General features: G+C 46.3%; 1 protein-coding gene across 4 annotated transcripts in view; it reads right to left on the reverse strand.

The window, feature by feature from the left end:
* Positions 1 to 3,490: 3,490 nt before the first annotated feature.
* kmt2cb (lysine (K)-specific methyltransferase 2Cb) overlaps positions 3,491 to 16,340 on the reverse strand; it is a 97,164-nt gene continuing 84,314 nt past the window's right edge. For 3 of the 4 annotated variants that reach the window (XM_063219658.1, XM_063219657.1, XM_063219655.1), the window contains 15 exons: positions 15,741 to 15,879; positions 15,234 to 15,381; positions 14,212 to 14,399; positions 13,802 to 13,920; positions 13,055 to 13,352; positions 11,295 to 11,434; positions 10,545 to 10,649; positions 9,086 to 10,322; positions 8,729 to 8,865; positions 8,366 to 8,496; positions 7,995 to 8,160; positions 6,732 to 6,848; positions 6,351 to 6,424; positions 5,905 to 6,013; positions 3,491 to 5,561 (listed from right to left, as the gene is read on the reverse strand). In XM_063219658.1, coding sequence (XP_063075728.1) covers positions 5,469 to 5,561; positions 5,905 to 6,013; positions 6,351 to 6,424; positions 6,732 to 6,848; positions 7,995 to 8,160; positions 8,366 to 8,496; positions 8,729 to 8,865; positions 9,086 to 10,322; positions 10,545 to 10,649; positions 11,295 to 11,434; positions 13,055 to 13,352; positions 13,802 to 13,920; positions 14,212 to 14,399; positions 15,234 to 15,381; positions 15,741 to 15,879 — 3,201 coding nt within the window. In that variant the 3' untranslated portion in view covers positions 3,491 to 5,468. The remainder of the gene's footprint in view (positions 5,562 to 5,904; positions 6,014 to 6,350; positions 6,425 to 6,731; positions 6,849 to 7,994; positions 8,161 to 8,365; positions 8,497 to 8,728; positions 8,866 to 9,085; positions 10,323 to 10,544; positions 10,650 to 11,294; positions 11,435 to 13,054; positions 13,353 to 13,801; positions 13,921 to 14,211; positions 14,400 to 15,233; positions 15,382 to 15,740; positions 15,880 to 16,340) is intronic. The other variant, XM_063219656.1, reaches the window with a different exon arrangement.

Genomic DNA, 16,340 nt, shown 5'->3' on the forward strand with positions numbered 1-16,340 from the left:
TTTACGACCATATCGTGGAGGAGAAATCTAACGAATAGTCAAGTTTTCATTTTTCGAATTCCTTATATCATTAAAATCTTCGCTTTTCCAGGGCTGCTGTGGTGCAATGCGAAGAGCACCCATACCACATACCGTACTTCATGGGGAAGCGGGTTCGATGCCGGCCTGGCTCGTTTCCCAGCCCTACCCCATCTCTCTCTCCGTCTCCGACCACTCTCCTGTCACCTCTTCACTGTCTTATGAAAATAAAAGCACTAAAAAAAAAGCCTGCATAAGAAGCCGGGCTCTCTTACAAAAACCAAAAACAGCCGACCCAAAACTTTCAGACAAAATGTTCAGTTAACCTACAGATAAGGTATTTTGAAGAAATTCAGCAAGACATTATTTACAAAAATCCATGTCCTATCAGTGATGTGGATTAACCAAAGTGTGTTTCAGTAAATAAGAGTTGTGAAAGGTGCAAGTGTGGTGCAATCAAGGGTGCCGTTGGCCATATAATACGGTTGTCAGACGAGTGAGCCCAAAAGTGAGAGAGAGAGCACGCTGATGAAAGTTTTTATAGGCCACCCAATCAGCAACCCTCCATGTTCCAGTCAAATCAGCCACAGCCCCACCTATACTTTTGTGAACTTTTCAACTGTATTTGAGGCATACAAAATTGAAATAGCCTAAAACCTGATGTGCATGAAAAGTGGAAGGAAGGCTACCAAATGGTATCTGATATGGTTTAGAACCATGGATACCCAAAATATGATCCAGATGGACCATAGATCAATTCCAACAATGCTCAAGTAAATTTGAGGGGGACCTTGCATTTTATCGATGTAGGCTTAGAAGAAAGGCATGCACTTGAGCATACACCATTTTATTTATTTATCTACCAAGAAGACATGTCTATGTCTTATGCGACCAGCAGAGGGAGCTGTAAGAATGCATAGTTCAGCTCTAAAGATGCAGCAAGCATGTAAACCTTTGGACATTTTTGTCATTGAGAGACTTATTACCACTATTTGAAAATATATTTAAGAGTAAAGTGTGCGTGTGTGTGTGTGTGTGTGTGTGTGTGTGTGTGTGTGTGTGTGTGTCCATGCGCATGAGTCTTGTCATGAACACAGCATCTGCCACAGCCGTCATGGTGGCCAGTGGCCAGAAGGGAGACTGCCAGGAGGTTAAAGGGAGATGATGGAGGCCTTGGGTGCATCCCAATATGTGTCCTTGCCTCCTCCACTTGTGCTTGTCTCCTCGCCCCGCCTCCTGGCCCCTCCTCCGTGGAGAAAACAATAAAGTTTCTCAGCTGTCAGCCTCGCCACAACAACTTTTGAGGGACTGTTTTTCATTCACCATCCCAATTGCGAATGAGAAAAAGACTCTATAATTGAGTTTTTGCAATATATTGAAATATAATGCTGTTGTCTGTGATGTCATCATGACGAGAAGCGAGTGGAGGAGGCAAGTGGAGGAGGCAAGGTCCCATATTAAGATGCACTCCTTGAGCTTCTTCTCCCATCAGGAGTACGTTACAATATGCGACCTTGCCTCCTCCACTTGTGCTTGTCTCCTCGCACCAGTAATATGTCATAATGACATCACTGACCACAGCATTTTATTTCAGTATCTTGCAAAAGCTCAATTGTAAAGCCGCCTTCTCGTTTGCAATTGGGATGGTGAATGAAAAACCGTCCCTCAAAAGTTGTTGTGGCTAGGCTGACAGCTGGGAAACTAAATCGTTTTCTCCACAGAGGTGGGGCGAGGCCACAAGCACAAGTGGAGGAGGCAAGGTTGCATAGGTAGGCAAGGTAGGTCTCACACAAAACATCACCATTACCATCCCACATCACCACCACTTAACTGCCTCTTCCTGTTTTTTTTTTCCCCCTTTCACAAATAGCTTGATGGTCAACTACCAATGTACCCTACAACAGCAAGGCTTCAGGTGGTGGAGGAAAGTAATGGATAATGTTCCACAAGAGCGGACACCCTGCCGGTCACAGCAGAATTGGACAGCTTTTACTCAGGTGTCTCAGCACAGCAAGGCAGAGATAACATAGTGATCACAATGACACTGGGTAGCAAGCCACCATTCAGACACCTCTCAGGTACATGGCAATTAAGTGACCATACTGAAGCTCTTAATTCATGGGCAGGATCTACACACCAAACACCAGGCCCAAGAGGAGCTTGGACAGATGCAAGACTGCAAAGCACCTACACAGAGCCGGACTAACACACAGGCTAGATGCGGATGCAGCCTAGGGGCCCCCACCTGCCAGGGGGGCCCTGATTGGCCAAAAGTGGAAAAAATGCTGAATTATGACAAGATGCAACATTGAAAATTTCATCTGTCATGTTCAGTATAGTTGGTAGACATGTTGTCCTTAATTCCTAGCTTGTAATTTGCTTCCTAGCTTCTGATTCCTAGCTTGTGTCTATGTTAATTTGTCACAAAATTTAGCTTCTGGGGGGGCCCACAGCAACCTGTAGCCTAGGGGACCTAGGCCACCTTAATCTGGCCCTGCACCTACATACACTCAATAAAATCGATTACACTCCCTCCCTATCAATCAGTAGATGGGGGAAGGTTGGGAGAGTGAAAAAAATATAAAGCGCAAACCATTGTTACAGTGACCACAGAGATGTGCATTACTGTATTTCAGTCAGATATGGTGCAGTGTGTAAGCAGTCAACACAACCATTTTGTGTATGGACAGGACATGGCTCTACTGAGAGGGCCAAGACACCATAATCATTCTTCACCGTCCTATCTGACAGGTATTTTAGGTTTAGGTATTCAAGGGTTATAGTTAAATACTGTTCCAATTAAACTGTTTGTTCAATAGGATACATAAACAGGTTGGGTTCTGATGTAACCCTGTAGATAACGGTTTTGAGAAACGCACATCTTACAAGGACTGACCCGCTCAACCATTATGTGCTGCGTTGCCATGGTGACAACACAAAAGGCTGCCAGTTGCCAGTCTCCCCACTTACCCCCGGCATGGCAACCACCACTCACCCTGGTGTGGCTGTAAGTGCGTGGCCTACACCTGCATTATTCATGCCTGCACTGCTGAGAGCCACCCACTGGCCCCCTGTGCCAAACCCCACTAGCCAGAGGGCATAGGGTGGGGCAGCGGGGGAGGGGGGGCTGTGGCCCCCAAACGAGAGAGAGGGGGCAGTCATGAATCTATGCACGCTGTGACGCGCTGCTGCTACTCACATTAAAGTTCAAGTAACCTTTGATGAGGCCCCTAGATAATGTCATGGTCTTTGTTTTGGGAGGCTTTTCTTTGTCAAACCTGGTAATCGAGAAACAAGCAGAGGTGATGGTAATAGTAGAGATATGATAGATGATAATCGATCAGTGGTGCATAAGCATGAACAGTGTGTGTGAGTGGGTGGTCAGGCAACATGGTGTGAAATTTATTGCGTCAGTTTTACTCATTTTGACCAAATAAATAAAATATGAAATCAAGCATACTCAAGAAGAACATTAAGATGTAAAATATTTTATTTTTTGTAAATGCTCCTAAATTCAGTTCCAAACCCCATAACACTCTGCATACTTCAAAAAGGCTTCATTTCCCAAAACATCATTACTACTGTACATGACAACGCCAAAAAAAGGTTTGCGCAAACACCAGTATTTTACAAGACAAGAAAAATATTCATGAAACAATTTAGTTACAATTGTTCATTGAGAAAATATATACAATTTATCTTTCACAAGTTCAAAAATACATGCCCTGTACAATACAAGTTCAAGACTGTCAATTCATCAACTTCAAGCTGTTCAAACTGAAGAAGCTCCATTTAATTTGTGAGGCTTGAGAAATGTGAGCACAGAATTAAGGTTGTTAGGGTATAAAATGAAATGCCATCTCGATTCCATTGTCCAAAAGTATATCTCTGAAGTCTAAGCAAACATATTCCTGGCAAGATTCCTTATTTTACTAAATGCTGACCTTTATTCTAGCGCTCAGTAAAACACACTAGTCCTAAACAGCTACCAGTTTTCCTTCTGAGACTTGTTGACCAGTCTAAAACTCATCAATGTTCATATTACAAATATGTACAAAATACATATAAAACCCAGAGCAAGACAGAACGCATTCTACTTGTGACAAAGTTATTAAAAACTTAGTTTGGGTGGATTTAAAAATTCACAGTTCTAATTCATAAATGAAACCTGATTGACAAAAGATGGTGCCGCCACATACTATTCCACATTAGGGCTTTTGGTGATGGAGGTCACCTACTGTAACACATGAACCCTCGATGGAAATCACAAATATATTCATTTATTTTAAAAAAAGACTATTCAAGTGGTCAGAATTCGTGTGAAAATCACAGGAAATTAAACACTAGCATACTAAAGTCTAAGCACAACAAAAATACTTTCTTGTGAATTCTTGAAATTATTTGCACATTCTGTACAAAATTGCCATATAATATATTCTCTCCAAACAATATTGGACAACCGCATTAAATAATTCTGCAAAGACAAAAACAAAACACGCCTACAGAACACCCAAACATCCATATGGTTAAGGTAGTATTTGGTCAATCATTCCTATATTTTTCTTTTTATACACTTTGTACACAAGAAACAGTTTCTTCAAACCACAGCTTCATAGCTGCAGTTTGGCAAAGATTTAAACACATTTTTTCCATTTCATAATTCATTCATCATTCATTCACTCACTCTGCAATAAATACAAAACTGCTTTCTTTTCTTACCCAAACCAAAGACAGAAAATTAGGATAAAACTGACTCATGGAATCAAGTATTTTAACGTGTTCTTTTTTTGTGAGTTTGTATTTTTCTTTTAGTGCAAGTTAATTTTCCCTTCGCGGAAGCTCATTCCGTACATTCTCCATTCAGTGGTATCTACATTTGAATCGAACTGTAACATCTAAGGTCTAGCACAACTAAACTAAAGGGCCTGCCCTCACCCCGCAACCAATAAGGCAAGCCCACCACAGTGCTCTCCTCTCAGTTGCTGGTGAATTCTGCCTCCTGAAACACACGGACGGACACGCTCGCGCGCCAAACACGTACGTGTATACACACACACACACACACATTTTTACATGCACACACACACACACACAGACATACACACTCACACCCACTCATGGCAAATGCGGGTCAGTGAACCGTCTTCCTATGGGACCAGGGAGGGCTGCAGCTCCTTGCCAAAGTCTGTAGTTTTTTAGTGTTCCCTTATAGACAATCTTCAGTGGTTTATTATCACAAAGACCTCCAGCAATCTCTGCACACCACTCGAGTCTGGCTCATGTTGTGCCCCCACTGAAAACACTTCTTTAGTAAGTGAGGGAGGGACGTGTTCTCCACATGGACCAATGTGCCCGTGAACTATAGCAAGGAATGCATGTGTTGATTGCCCACACCCCCTACACCTCTTGCATCATCCTCCATTTCCTGGTCGCCAACTTCACGCCTCAGTTCAGTTCATCCACTTGCGGCAGTTAACTCCTCCACAATGGCATGGGGTCTTGTGCTGGTCGTCAGCCTGTTCAAACCTGTAGTCGTAGCACAGCTGGAAAGGAGCAGGAACAGCAAATTAGAACTGGAGTCTTGAAAGTGGCCAAGGCTAATAAAGAATCCATTTGGAGTGCTACCAGGAACTTAGTAAAAAAACTTTGCTGCCAGGCTTAGTTCATTTTGCTGCCAGGCTTAGTTCATTTTTAAAAGTTGTAGAATACCAAGGCACTCATCTTCTTTGTTGTTAGAATGCCTTTATTTTAATGGGCAAATTGCCCATTAAAATAAATGCATTTTAAATACAAAGATGATGAGTGCCTTGGTATTCTACAGCTTTTAAAAATGGCCAAGGCTAATGTCAAGCCAGCATGGGAAGGGAACAAGGTCGAGTCACTCACCTCCTCTCCTTTCTCTATGCGCCTGTTGGAACTGATGATGACCTTGTATCCTCGCTCGAACGTCACTACTTCAGCCACACAGTTGGGGGCACAAGAATGGTTGATATACCTGCAAAAAGCATTTTAGAGGAAACAGGACCGATTTAATAGAGAACACAGTGACAATATAGCGACACTTGTAAACGGTAAGCCAACAAACTCTAGATTGTGACATTATTAGTCTCCTAGAATCCCATTTGTCAATCTCCACGACAGGATCTGTGGCTGTGTGATCTGAACAAATGGCTGAGGACGTTTAAGAAGCTTACATCAAATACAGAGCTGAATATACTGTAATTATGCTTTTTATTAGTCTGTTGAAACAAGTAAAATAAATACCATAAAAAACAGTAATTTAATTACAGTAATAACTCTTAAAAGAGTTGCGCAGAAAAAGAGTTTCTTACCTAGCCATTCCTCCAGAAAGGGATGCATCAAGGACATGCTCAGCATCAATGCGAAACATGTAGACAGCACGATTCTGCATTCACAAAATCAAGTAAAAAGAAAGGGACAGACGAAGAGAGACAATATTATTAGTTTCCACTCTCCTGATATGTAGTGACAGCAAGGTGATGAGTGTGGGTGTTGGAGAAATTAAAAAACAAATGGCAGAAGCCATCCAGTCATTAGAAGGGAAAAAAATGTTGAGTTTGTTTTTCACAGATGACGTACTATTGTTATATGTGGGTTGTGAGGACATAATTAGAACTTAGCACATTTGTTGTGAGTCACTTAATTTCACAATCTGAATCTGACCGGCAGGTGCTAATTTACCAAACACTCACCTGGCATTTGTACAGGAAGTCCTTTCGGCATGCCACCTCATTACGCAGGATATTTCCAAAGTACTCAATTACCATGGTCTGTTTCTCAATGTCTCGAGCTGCAAACAGACCCAAACCCTGCGTAAAAAAGGAAACAAAACGAAAACAAACAATGTGTTAAGAGCTTTTATCTTTCCGCTTTCTTGCATTCTGTTTGGATTGGTCATTCTGTGTGCGATCCCCCCTCTGCAAACAATCTATGAGCTTTCATCACACACTGTATTAGAATCTTCCTTTTGGGACCGTCTTTAGGAAAATCCCCTTGCACTGGACTAGATGTCATTTGCTATTTCAATGGACCAGTCATTCACAAATGGTGCGTAATGCATCAAATGGCGACGTTTAAGCTCAAAATAGTGTGCTTGGCGCCGTACTAAATTACTGCAGAATGCTACAAGACAGTTGGCAACACTTGCTCCCTCTGGACACAAATTGCAGTTTGGTCCTCGTGCTGTTTTGTGGCGTTTGTGTCAGGTGGCGTAAATCTGCTGAGCACACACACAAAGGGCCAGAGCATACGGATGCCACTCCAGACGCCCATCAGCGTAAGCACAGAGACATGAATGGAGACATGAGCTGTGCTTCAGCGAGCAGAGCATTTTCACCCTGGTGCCGTCTCTAATGAGCGGAACGGAGAACAGCGACGAGGTCCACGTGGCCAGCTGCGGTTCCGCTGGCTCCCTTTTTTTCTGGGCCTGGAGCCCTGTTCCACTCCAGCACGCTTCCAGCTAATGACAATAGCACAAACTCTCCTCACAGCCAGCCAGCCAGCCAGCCAGCCCAGCGCTGCTTCAAGTGTCATCTATGGTACTCGCAGCAGCAATGCTGTGCGTCAGTCGGTGGCGCACGCTTGGTGACTCATTACTGCTCACGCGTCAGAAGGGGGGTGCGGGAGGGGAGTGTTTGCTGGAGACGGGATAGCCCTGGCAGCGGCTTCCTCTGCTATATTTACAGCAGCAGGCTCCACCGCACCAGCTCAGCCTCGCCACCGCATACCAACAGCAGCAGCAGCAGCAGCTGCCCAAACCCAGCATGCTGCCGCACACTCAGTCATGTCACAGAACTATCAGGGCCAACCAGACATGAAAACGACTGAATGTGTCGGCTCAACTCAAAGCTATTATTGTCTTGACATGATGAATGAACAGTCTCCTGAATGAACACACACCAGCACAGTCATTGAGGGTTGTTGTTGACAGAGCTTTGAGTGAAATGCGGTCGTACCTGGATGCAAGAGCGAGCCAGGTAGACGTTGGCCTTCCATTCGCTCTGCAGGCGGCGGTACTGGGAGGACTTGGAGTGCACAAAGTGCTTGCTGTAGGGGGAGCCGCCCTCCTGAGGGGCAGAGTTCTGGATGGTGCGGCTGGAGGCGGTGCAGCCGTCCAGCAGTCTGGGGGGAGAGAGGAGCACAGACGCACCATTCCATGTTATTTATTTTTTTTAACCATCAACCAAAATATTGTTAATAATAGTAAGAATAGCGATATACAGATCCTTTCCAAAAAAAAGAGCATCATGAAAAAGTTAGCTTATTTCCATAATTCAATTAATAATGTGAAACTGTCAGATGGCATCGATATCATTGTCAGACTCACTGGTCATGGCGTGGGCGACTCCGTGGTTGGGCCCGGGCACTGCCACGCAGGTTTACCTCCAGCGGTACCTCCAGCATCGGGTTCCGCCCGTAACGGAACCGGTAGCGTTTACACGCCTGCACTCCTGGCAGCTGGAACACACATCATAGCCATTTATAAACGTGATGAATAGGCACGTAAACATGCGATGGATCTAAGCCTCCCGTCTTAAGCAGTGCAAATACAAAGCAAAACGATCACTGTTAAAAATAGGAACGTGCCGATAATCTAATGTTTACCGGCTTTGCAGGATCGAAAACTAAAGCCATTGGGCAACCCTAGGCTAGATGCTAAGTATGCCATAGGTCAGAGGCAGAGGATTACCGATTCAGCAATGCGAGTGACTGCAGAGATGGTCAGGCCAAACAGATCCTCTCCTTTCAGATAGACGGGGAACAGGCGAAGGGTGCCGGACTCTGCTCTCCTCTCAGCCACTGGACCAAGGACTTTATCCCAGACTCCTGCACCATGCAAACACACACAAGCAATTACAATTTGCAATTATGAGAGATAGCAAAAGGAATCTAGTCACGATATAAAAGCAGATGGCGGGCCTGTCAAAGATAACAGGAGTAAATTGTTATGAACACATTATAAATCTAAGTTGCCCATGTCCTTATGAATGAGACATTGCGTGCTGACAAACACAAGCAAATCATGTACAGTGGCGAGCGACCGCACCTTTGGGTGTGCTGTCGGTCAGCACCAGCTCGTCGTAGCCGGGCTCCTGCACGCGGATGGTGAACTCGGGCCGGGTGCCGCGCTCTTCCACCGAGCACACGTAGCGGCAGCGGCGGTTGGAGTGGCGCATGCTCCAGTACAGGCGGCTGGCCTCGTAGCCCACGGGGTAGATGGCCGTGTCCGAGTGGAAGGCCTGCATCTGGACGGGCAGCAGCTGGCCCATGGTGTGGAACACCAGGCTGCCCACGCGGAACGTGTAGCCGCGCTCGGGCCTCTGCACGGCGGCCGACAGCTGCCGCACCTCGTCACGCTGCACGTACACACGGCGGAACACGGAGAAGCAGCGCAGCTGGTGCTCCAGCAAAGCCGCCGCGGCGGGGGCGGTGGATGAGACGGCGGTAGCGGCGGCGCCGGCGAGATTGCCCTGTCCGCGCGGTCTGTGGGCGTGGCAGAGCATGGTCTTGTCCTTGAAGAAGGTGCAGCCGGCCTGCAGGGCGCAGGTGAAGTGGTAGACGTTGAGGCAGCGCAGCCGGTGGCAGCCGGTGGTGGCGCCCGTCCGCTGGCAGTAGACGCACAGGATGGCGGTGCCGCGCCGCAGGGCCAGCTCCACGTTGATGAGCGCCCCCGCCTGCGTCTCGTACACCTCCGTGGACCACAGCGCGCAGTTCAGGTGCACCCAGGTGTCCAGGTCCAGGTTGAGGAGTCGCGCCGGCCCGTCCGTTACGCCGTCGCCCTCTTGGTGGCAGAAGCAGCAGCGGCGCCGGTCGCGAGGCGGCGGGTTGGATCTCAGCGGAGCCGCCAGCTTGGCCAGCAGCCGGTCCACCTCCGCCTCGTCCTCGATGATCTGCGTGTTCCCCACCACGTCCCCTTCCTTCTTCATAGACACGGTCAACTGGAAACTCCACTTCTGCCAGCGCGGCACCTTTGGCCTCTTGGCGTGGTGGTGGTGGTCCATGCGTCCGGATACACCACTGCCACGAGCCTTCAGCTTCACCGTCACCCGCAACACCTCTGCAGGTTTGGGCTCCGGCTTGGGCTTGGGCTTGGGCTCTTCCTTGATCTCTGGCTGGGGGCTGGGTGGGTCTGGCAGTGGGGATGTTGGAGGGGGAGGTGAGGGCTTGGGCTGCAGCTGGGCCAGGCAGTGCACGTCCAGGGAGGACATGTTGTTGCTGTAAGGGTGCTGGGCACGAGACGGGCTCTCCTTGGGCTCGGCGGTGGGGAGCAGCTCTACAGACTCCTGTTGAAACAGAAGCAGAAGAACAGAGAAGCCATACTGTGAGATTACGGAAAAACATTGAGTTACAGTTAAGACCGATATTACAAATTACAAAATACCACGCTGCATTCACTGAATAAAGATACACGTAATAGCAAAGAGACCAAATTACAAAAAGTAGCAGCACCAGATTAACCAACAGTGTCCTGAAAACATGCAATGCCTTGCTGACCAGCAACTGACCTTGGTGTCGGTGGCCGGTTTGGTCGATGAGGCGGAAGCGGAGTGGAGGATGAGACAGCTATGACTGCAGAAGACAGCCTCAGCGTCAGTGCTCGATGGATGGTCCTTCAAGACATGGGCACAAGGAGGAAGGAGAAAAAAAGAGAGTGCAGCACACACGTAAGATACAGTCAGACATGCCATTGGCATGCAACATGATTCTTCCGCACCCACACATCCATATAGTAGAGGGCATAGGCTGCAGGGGAGCAGATATCAAAGCCTTCTTAAAGCACATAATCTTTTATCGATGCCCTACGCACTTTGGGGGAAAAGACATCAAACAGACTGCACAATGGGCTGGTATTAGCCGTTTTTAGGTGGGATAACTTTTTTTTAATTGAACAACCTCTACAGCAGAATCATGTTTTAACCTTTTGGTCCTCATCATTTAACCTCCTAACTGTGCTGAGGGTGCTCACTACTCCACGGGGGTTTGCCTCAGAGCGTGGGCGTTTGATGTATGCTTGACATGCTGCACGCGGGTATCGTTTCATAGAGCCTGTCTCCTGTGTTTGTGTTTGGACCTCAAAGCCATAGCCGTGATGAATCAATACCTTTATAGCATGCCTTTGATCCACAGGCCTTTATGACTACACACACACTGCTGCTGAAGAATCTTAAAAGTTTCATAAAAGTGTGTGAAGAAGAGATGAAAGAAAACACCACACAACAATTATCGGCTGCAAGTTTACTGTGGTGGTTACTTACCTGCTGTGTGGATTTTGCGTCTTTGGGTGTTTTGCGGACTCCACTTCCCAGGACCACCACTTTGCAGTGGCGGCACCACTGGGGCTTGGGCCCAGGACTGGCCTGACCCTTCAGGAACTGCTCTCTGGACACAGCTGCACCTGCAACACAGTGAGACAGTGGCCTCGTTAACACTCGTTAACGCCATTTAATTCTGAATAAACCTTAAAAGGTACACTGTGCAGGAAATGGTCAAAAAAGGTACTGCAACTACGCTGCTCATCAAAACTGGGTTGCCTATTGCCAAATTTGATCTTTTCATGAAAGTTTAATAAGTAATAAACTCATATTTTCTAGTATGGCCCGAGCACAGTCATTTTTGCAGCTAAAAGAGTGTATTTCTGGAAATTCAAAATGGCGGACCATGGAGAAGATCCCCCTTCTAATGTATGAAAAGTGCATTTTTCCCAGTCATTATGAATACTTAAAATGTGATGGTGGTGGATGGTAAGTATTCATGAAAAAGGTAACAGTAGAGAATGGGTAGCATGAATTCTGGAAATAAACAACAAAAAAATCTTGCACAGTGTACCTTTAATTCCGCTCTGAAAACATCATGTTAACATTTCACAATTAAATGAAAGTGCAATGTAAACTCCTCGGAACTATTCCATTCTTAATTATTAATTCTGAATGAGAAATCATGTACACGTAGCCATTGAGGCTAAAAAGGCCCAACTCCATGCTGGGTTACAGTTTTGAAATTCACCAGCATTCGATATACTACATTAGCAATACAAATGAAATGAAAGGCATTTTTCGCTCTGTGCGGAGAGGATGGAGAAAGCCTTGATTTTTTATCAGGCAGAACTCAAGAGACAAATTACTTATTGAAAGGGAGAAAGCAATTTTCCTTGCATTAACTGAGAAGATAAAGAGTCAATATCTCTTGGCCTGTTTTGGGAGGACTGGCAGATAGCGTCAATTACGGCCGTATCTGACAGAGATAAATGGTGCTGTATGAGTATGTGGGGCACAGGTCAGAATCATTAGTCCATTTCATGAGCTTCAGAAGATCGTATCAGTGATACAAATCAATAAGATGTCCAGCTGGGGCAGCGGAAATGATTAACAGTTCACAGAGAATGACGAGTCACAGCGCATCCTCAATACAGTCACGCTGAGAGACGCATCCAATATAATTGGCTGAGCAATCATCAGGACAGCCGAGGGAAAAGCAATTTTATGATTTGTCTGCAGAAATCGATATCCACAGAAACATTAATGAGCTGGTTCCAATATATGGTATATTTCTTCACTGAAACATTAACGCCAAGTAACCTATATAACATTGGCTGTTAAGCCCGAGTGGAACCCATTTCCTTTTAATGGAGTGGTACCAATGGGGACACTTGGGTGTGTCCAGGTAGCCTCGTGCACCATCCTACGTACTTCCGCCAAGACACTTGGCTCCGCACTACGTCTGGTACCTGTTTTCTGTGGAGCGATATTGAGCGGCAGGATTTGGCCGGTGTTCTGACAAACGGTCATACGTTGTAATTCTCCTACAACGCTAGGATGTTCTGTCAGACATGTCTGTTAAACGGTACTACATCGCCAAAGATAGACGTCAGACATGTCAACAACTTTTTTTTTTAAAATGTCCTTCCCGCTTCCTGCATTCGCATCAGATCAGACAACCGCCAGACCATGAATACGAAATGAAATGGTAGTATAATGGGATGGTCAGGACCAGGCTAGTATCCAGGAGCGTCTCTCACCTCTGTCGGAGGGCATCTGAACCTGTGGCTGCTGCTGGGGTTGATGCTGCATGTGCAGAGGCCTCTGCTGTGGTGGTGGTCGGACAAAGTGCATTCCTCCACCCTCTGGGCCTCTAAAGCCTCCTGGAGCGCCCTGCAGCATGAAGGGGTGCCGCAGCTGCTCGTGGCCCTGCAGAGAGGCCCTGAGGGCCCCCGGGCCGCCGTGGAGGAGCCTGTCGGGGCCGCTGCTGACCTCGTAGCTGCTGGGGACCTTCACCCGGAGCAGGTCCGCTATCGCAGCCACCACACCCGTGATGTTCTACAATACACAGGCACAGGAGGGTATTTGATTATCGTTAGGCAGCATGGACAGATTCAGCTAGTCCACCACAATTTTGTTCATTTTGTCCTCTGTACGATCAAAAAAACATGTATGATAATTTCAGAGTGGTCATTCAGTTCATTTAGATGCCTAGAAACAACAATTTATGTCCTGTATGATACTTTCCACCCAAAAACGATAATTTTGAGGTTTTCGTACAATAATTCAGCATTTTCCATTTGGAAACACTGACCATGGGGGAGATTTTTGTACTTGAAAAATATTTTTCCTCAGACTTACATTAACATGATTAACATGATGGACATCAACTCTAGCACAAGTCAACACTTCACAATTAAAGCCCTGTGTGGCTACTCTGTCATCTCCTTTCCTCCAAGCCCCTGTCTTTCCATCCAACCCTCACACCACACGTCGTTCACACTTACCTCAGCCGCAGCTGGTTTGAGGGTGATTGCTATGGCAACATGGCTAGTGTTGGCGCTGATCTGTGCTCCGAAAGGTGCCCCATAGAACTGTTCCTTCTTAATGTCCAGCAGACGACCTCCTGGACAGGGTTAAGTTGTCAGCAAAGAGAGAGAGAGAGAAAGTACCATGTTAGGAGGGCTCCCAATCGTTTACATGTCATCATATGAACATTTACAGACGAGTTTTGAGTTTTAATTGAATCAGTATTTTTAATGACTTGCAAATAACTACTAATTATTATATTATTTCTGAGCATTACAGTACATTACATGTTTTGCTCCATGTAATCTAACAGTACAAGTCACATAATAACTGCAGTACATGTGAATGATGTGTTTATGTGTATCTCAGATCGTCGTCTTTGCTGTACCTTTGCCGCTGAAGCTGGGCAGCAGAGGGATGACGGGTGAGGTGGGTGGGGAGGGGCGCTCCTGCTTGACCAGAGAGAGGTCTGGGTAGCGGCTGATCTCCATGCCGACCACGCTCTCTGGGGACGACGATGGTACGAAGCTGTCGGGAGAGTCTCTGTTGGGGTAGTCGCCCTGCTCCTGCCCTCTGCTGGAATGACACGGTAGGATGAAGAGTGAGGCATGTGGATACCAAACAACATGGAGCATGTTTATATGCACATCAATAAACAGTTCACAATAATCGGTTTATAGCAGTTATCGGTTTATGAGAAATCCGATTCGCACAGGTAGGTTTTTGGCTACTGAGTTCTCAAGACGTGTACACACCTTAAACAGGTTATTATCGGGTTATAAACATTCTAGAATGATAAGTGATAAGTGATAATAATAAGTAGCCAATCACAAGCCTTGAATTCGAGTTTTGTGTCACATACTTGCAACCGACGAACACATGCAACCGACAGATTTCATGTACCGTAAACAACAATAAACAGTTTACTCCAACAACCGGTTTATTCCAATAATCTGATTATTGTGGTATTGTAAATGGGATCATTGATGCATGAACAAGGGTGTGTTTCTGAAAAGCGATGTTACTAGCTAGTTACAACTTAGTTGCTTTCCAATGGGTAATTGCACAGCAACCACCAAAGTGCAGTATATGAATGTACAGGGGTTAGACAATGAAACTGAAACCAAGAATTTCTCCTTTTTTAACTCCGATATGTTATATTACCCATCTTCTTGTCTTCATGGCAATATTTGAGCAAAATTGTGCTCTTACCCTGCTAATTGAACCTTCACACTCTGCCAAATTTCAGATTTGTACCAGTAAGAGCAACCAGGCTGATCCAATTTAGCCATGAAACCTCCCACACTAAAATGACAGGTGTTTCAGTATCTTTGTCTAACCCCTGTAGTTGGCAACTATGGTTTTGAGAAACCCTATAGCTGAGCTGTAAAACGGCGTTGGCCAACTCACCTGAGCTCCTCCTGGTTGTTGTGGGGAGGCGTGGGCAGAGAGGCGGGCACGTCCACAGTCTTGGGCCCCTGGGACAGCGCTCTGGCAAGCAGCTCCTCCTCCGCCTTCAGCTGGACGTGCATGGACCTGGGCAGCATCCCCTTAGTCACTGTCACAGGGCAGAGCGGAGCGGAGCGGAGGACATTCATCAATTACCTGGCTGGAGTGGTCACCTTGCACCACAATGTGCTGTTAAGCTTAGAATGTGAATCAGTGCTTCTGCAACTTGCACATAACATGTGCGTGTACATGGCTTTTTTGTGTGCGCAATGTGCACACACACGCATGCATGCATACGAGTGCACATACAGTATGCACATGCGCGCGCACACACACACACACACGCACGCACACACACACAATGAATGTCTTTACTGGACATGAACCCAAAATAAATATATCACAGACACTGCCAAGACTGTAAGCTACTTGTTGGAGCTGGCAGTGAAGTGGCAGCTTGGCTCTCACCATCATGTCCTCCCATGACAGCCTTACTGGCCAGCTCCTCGGTGGTGGCGAAGCCGTTCAGGATCTTCTGGCGTGCCACCGGAGGCGGCGTGGGGGGCAGGGAGGCCGGCGGAGTCGGGGGGTTGCTCAAATTGTTCTGCTGCAGAGACAAAAAACAAGTCCAGGCAATAAGTCATCTTACAGGCCCAGCGGGCATGCGGGGGCTCCAGCGTTCACACCTCACTTCTCCTCCTCTGGACTGGAGCACACCTGCCTGGACCTCTCTCACTAGTGGCTTTGTTAAAATAATGACTGGATCTGAAGTGTACCACCGTTTGGCATTACGTTTTGATATTTCATTATTTTTCCGTTGCCATAGGATGGTTAATAATACATATTTAATAAATAATGTTGTTTTGTAAAGTTAACACATTGACGCCCAAGTTTTTGCCTCCCATGCGTTGGCTCCCAAAACGTAAAATTACGCTTTTACGTTTTTTAAATGGATTCTGAATCTACACATTCTAATGCACATTGTGTGATTTTCGTAATGATGTGATGAACAGAACTGACATAGATCATGAAAACACCTACAAAGTCAAAACTCCTACAAAGTCAGGA

This window comes from Engraulis encrasicolus, chromosome 16 (genome assembly GCF_034702125.1).
Source record: "Engraulis encrasicolus isolate BLACKSEA-1 chromosome 16, IST_EnEncr_1.0, whole genome shotgun sequence".
Lineage (NCBI taxonomy): Eukaryota > Metazoa > Chordata > Actinopteri > Clupeiformes > Engraulidae > Engraulis > Engraulis encrasicolus.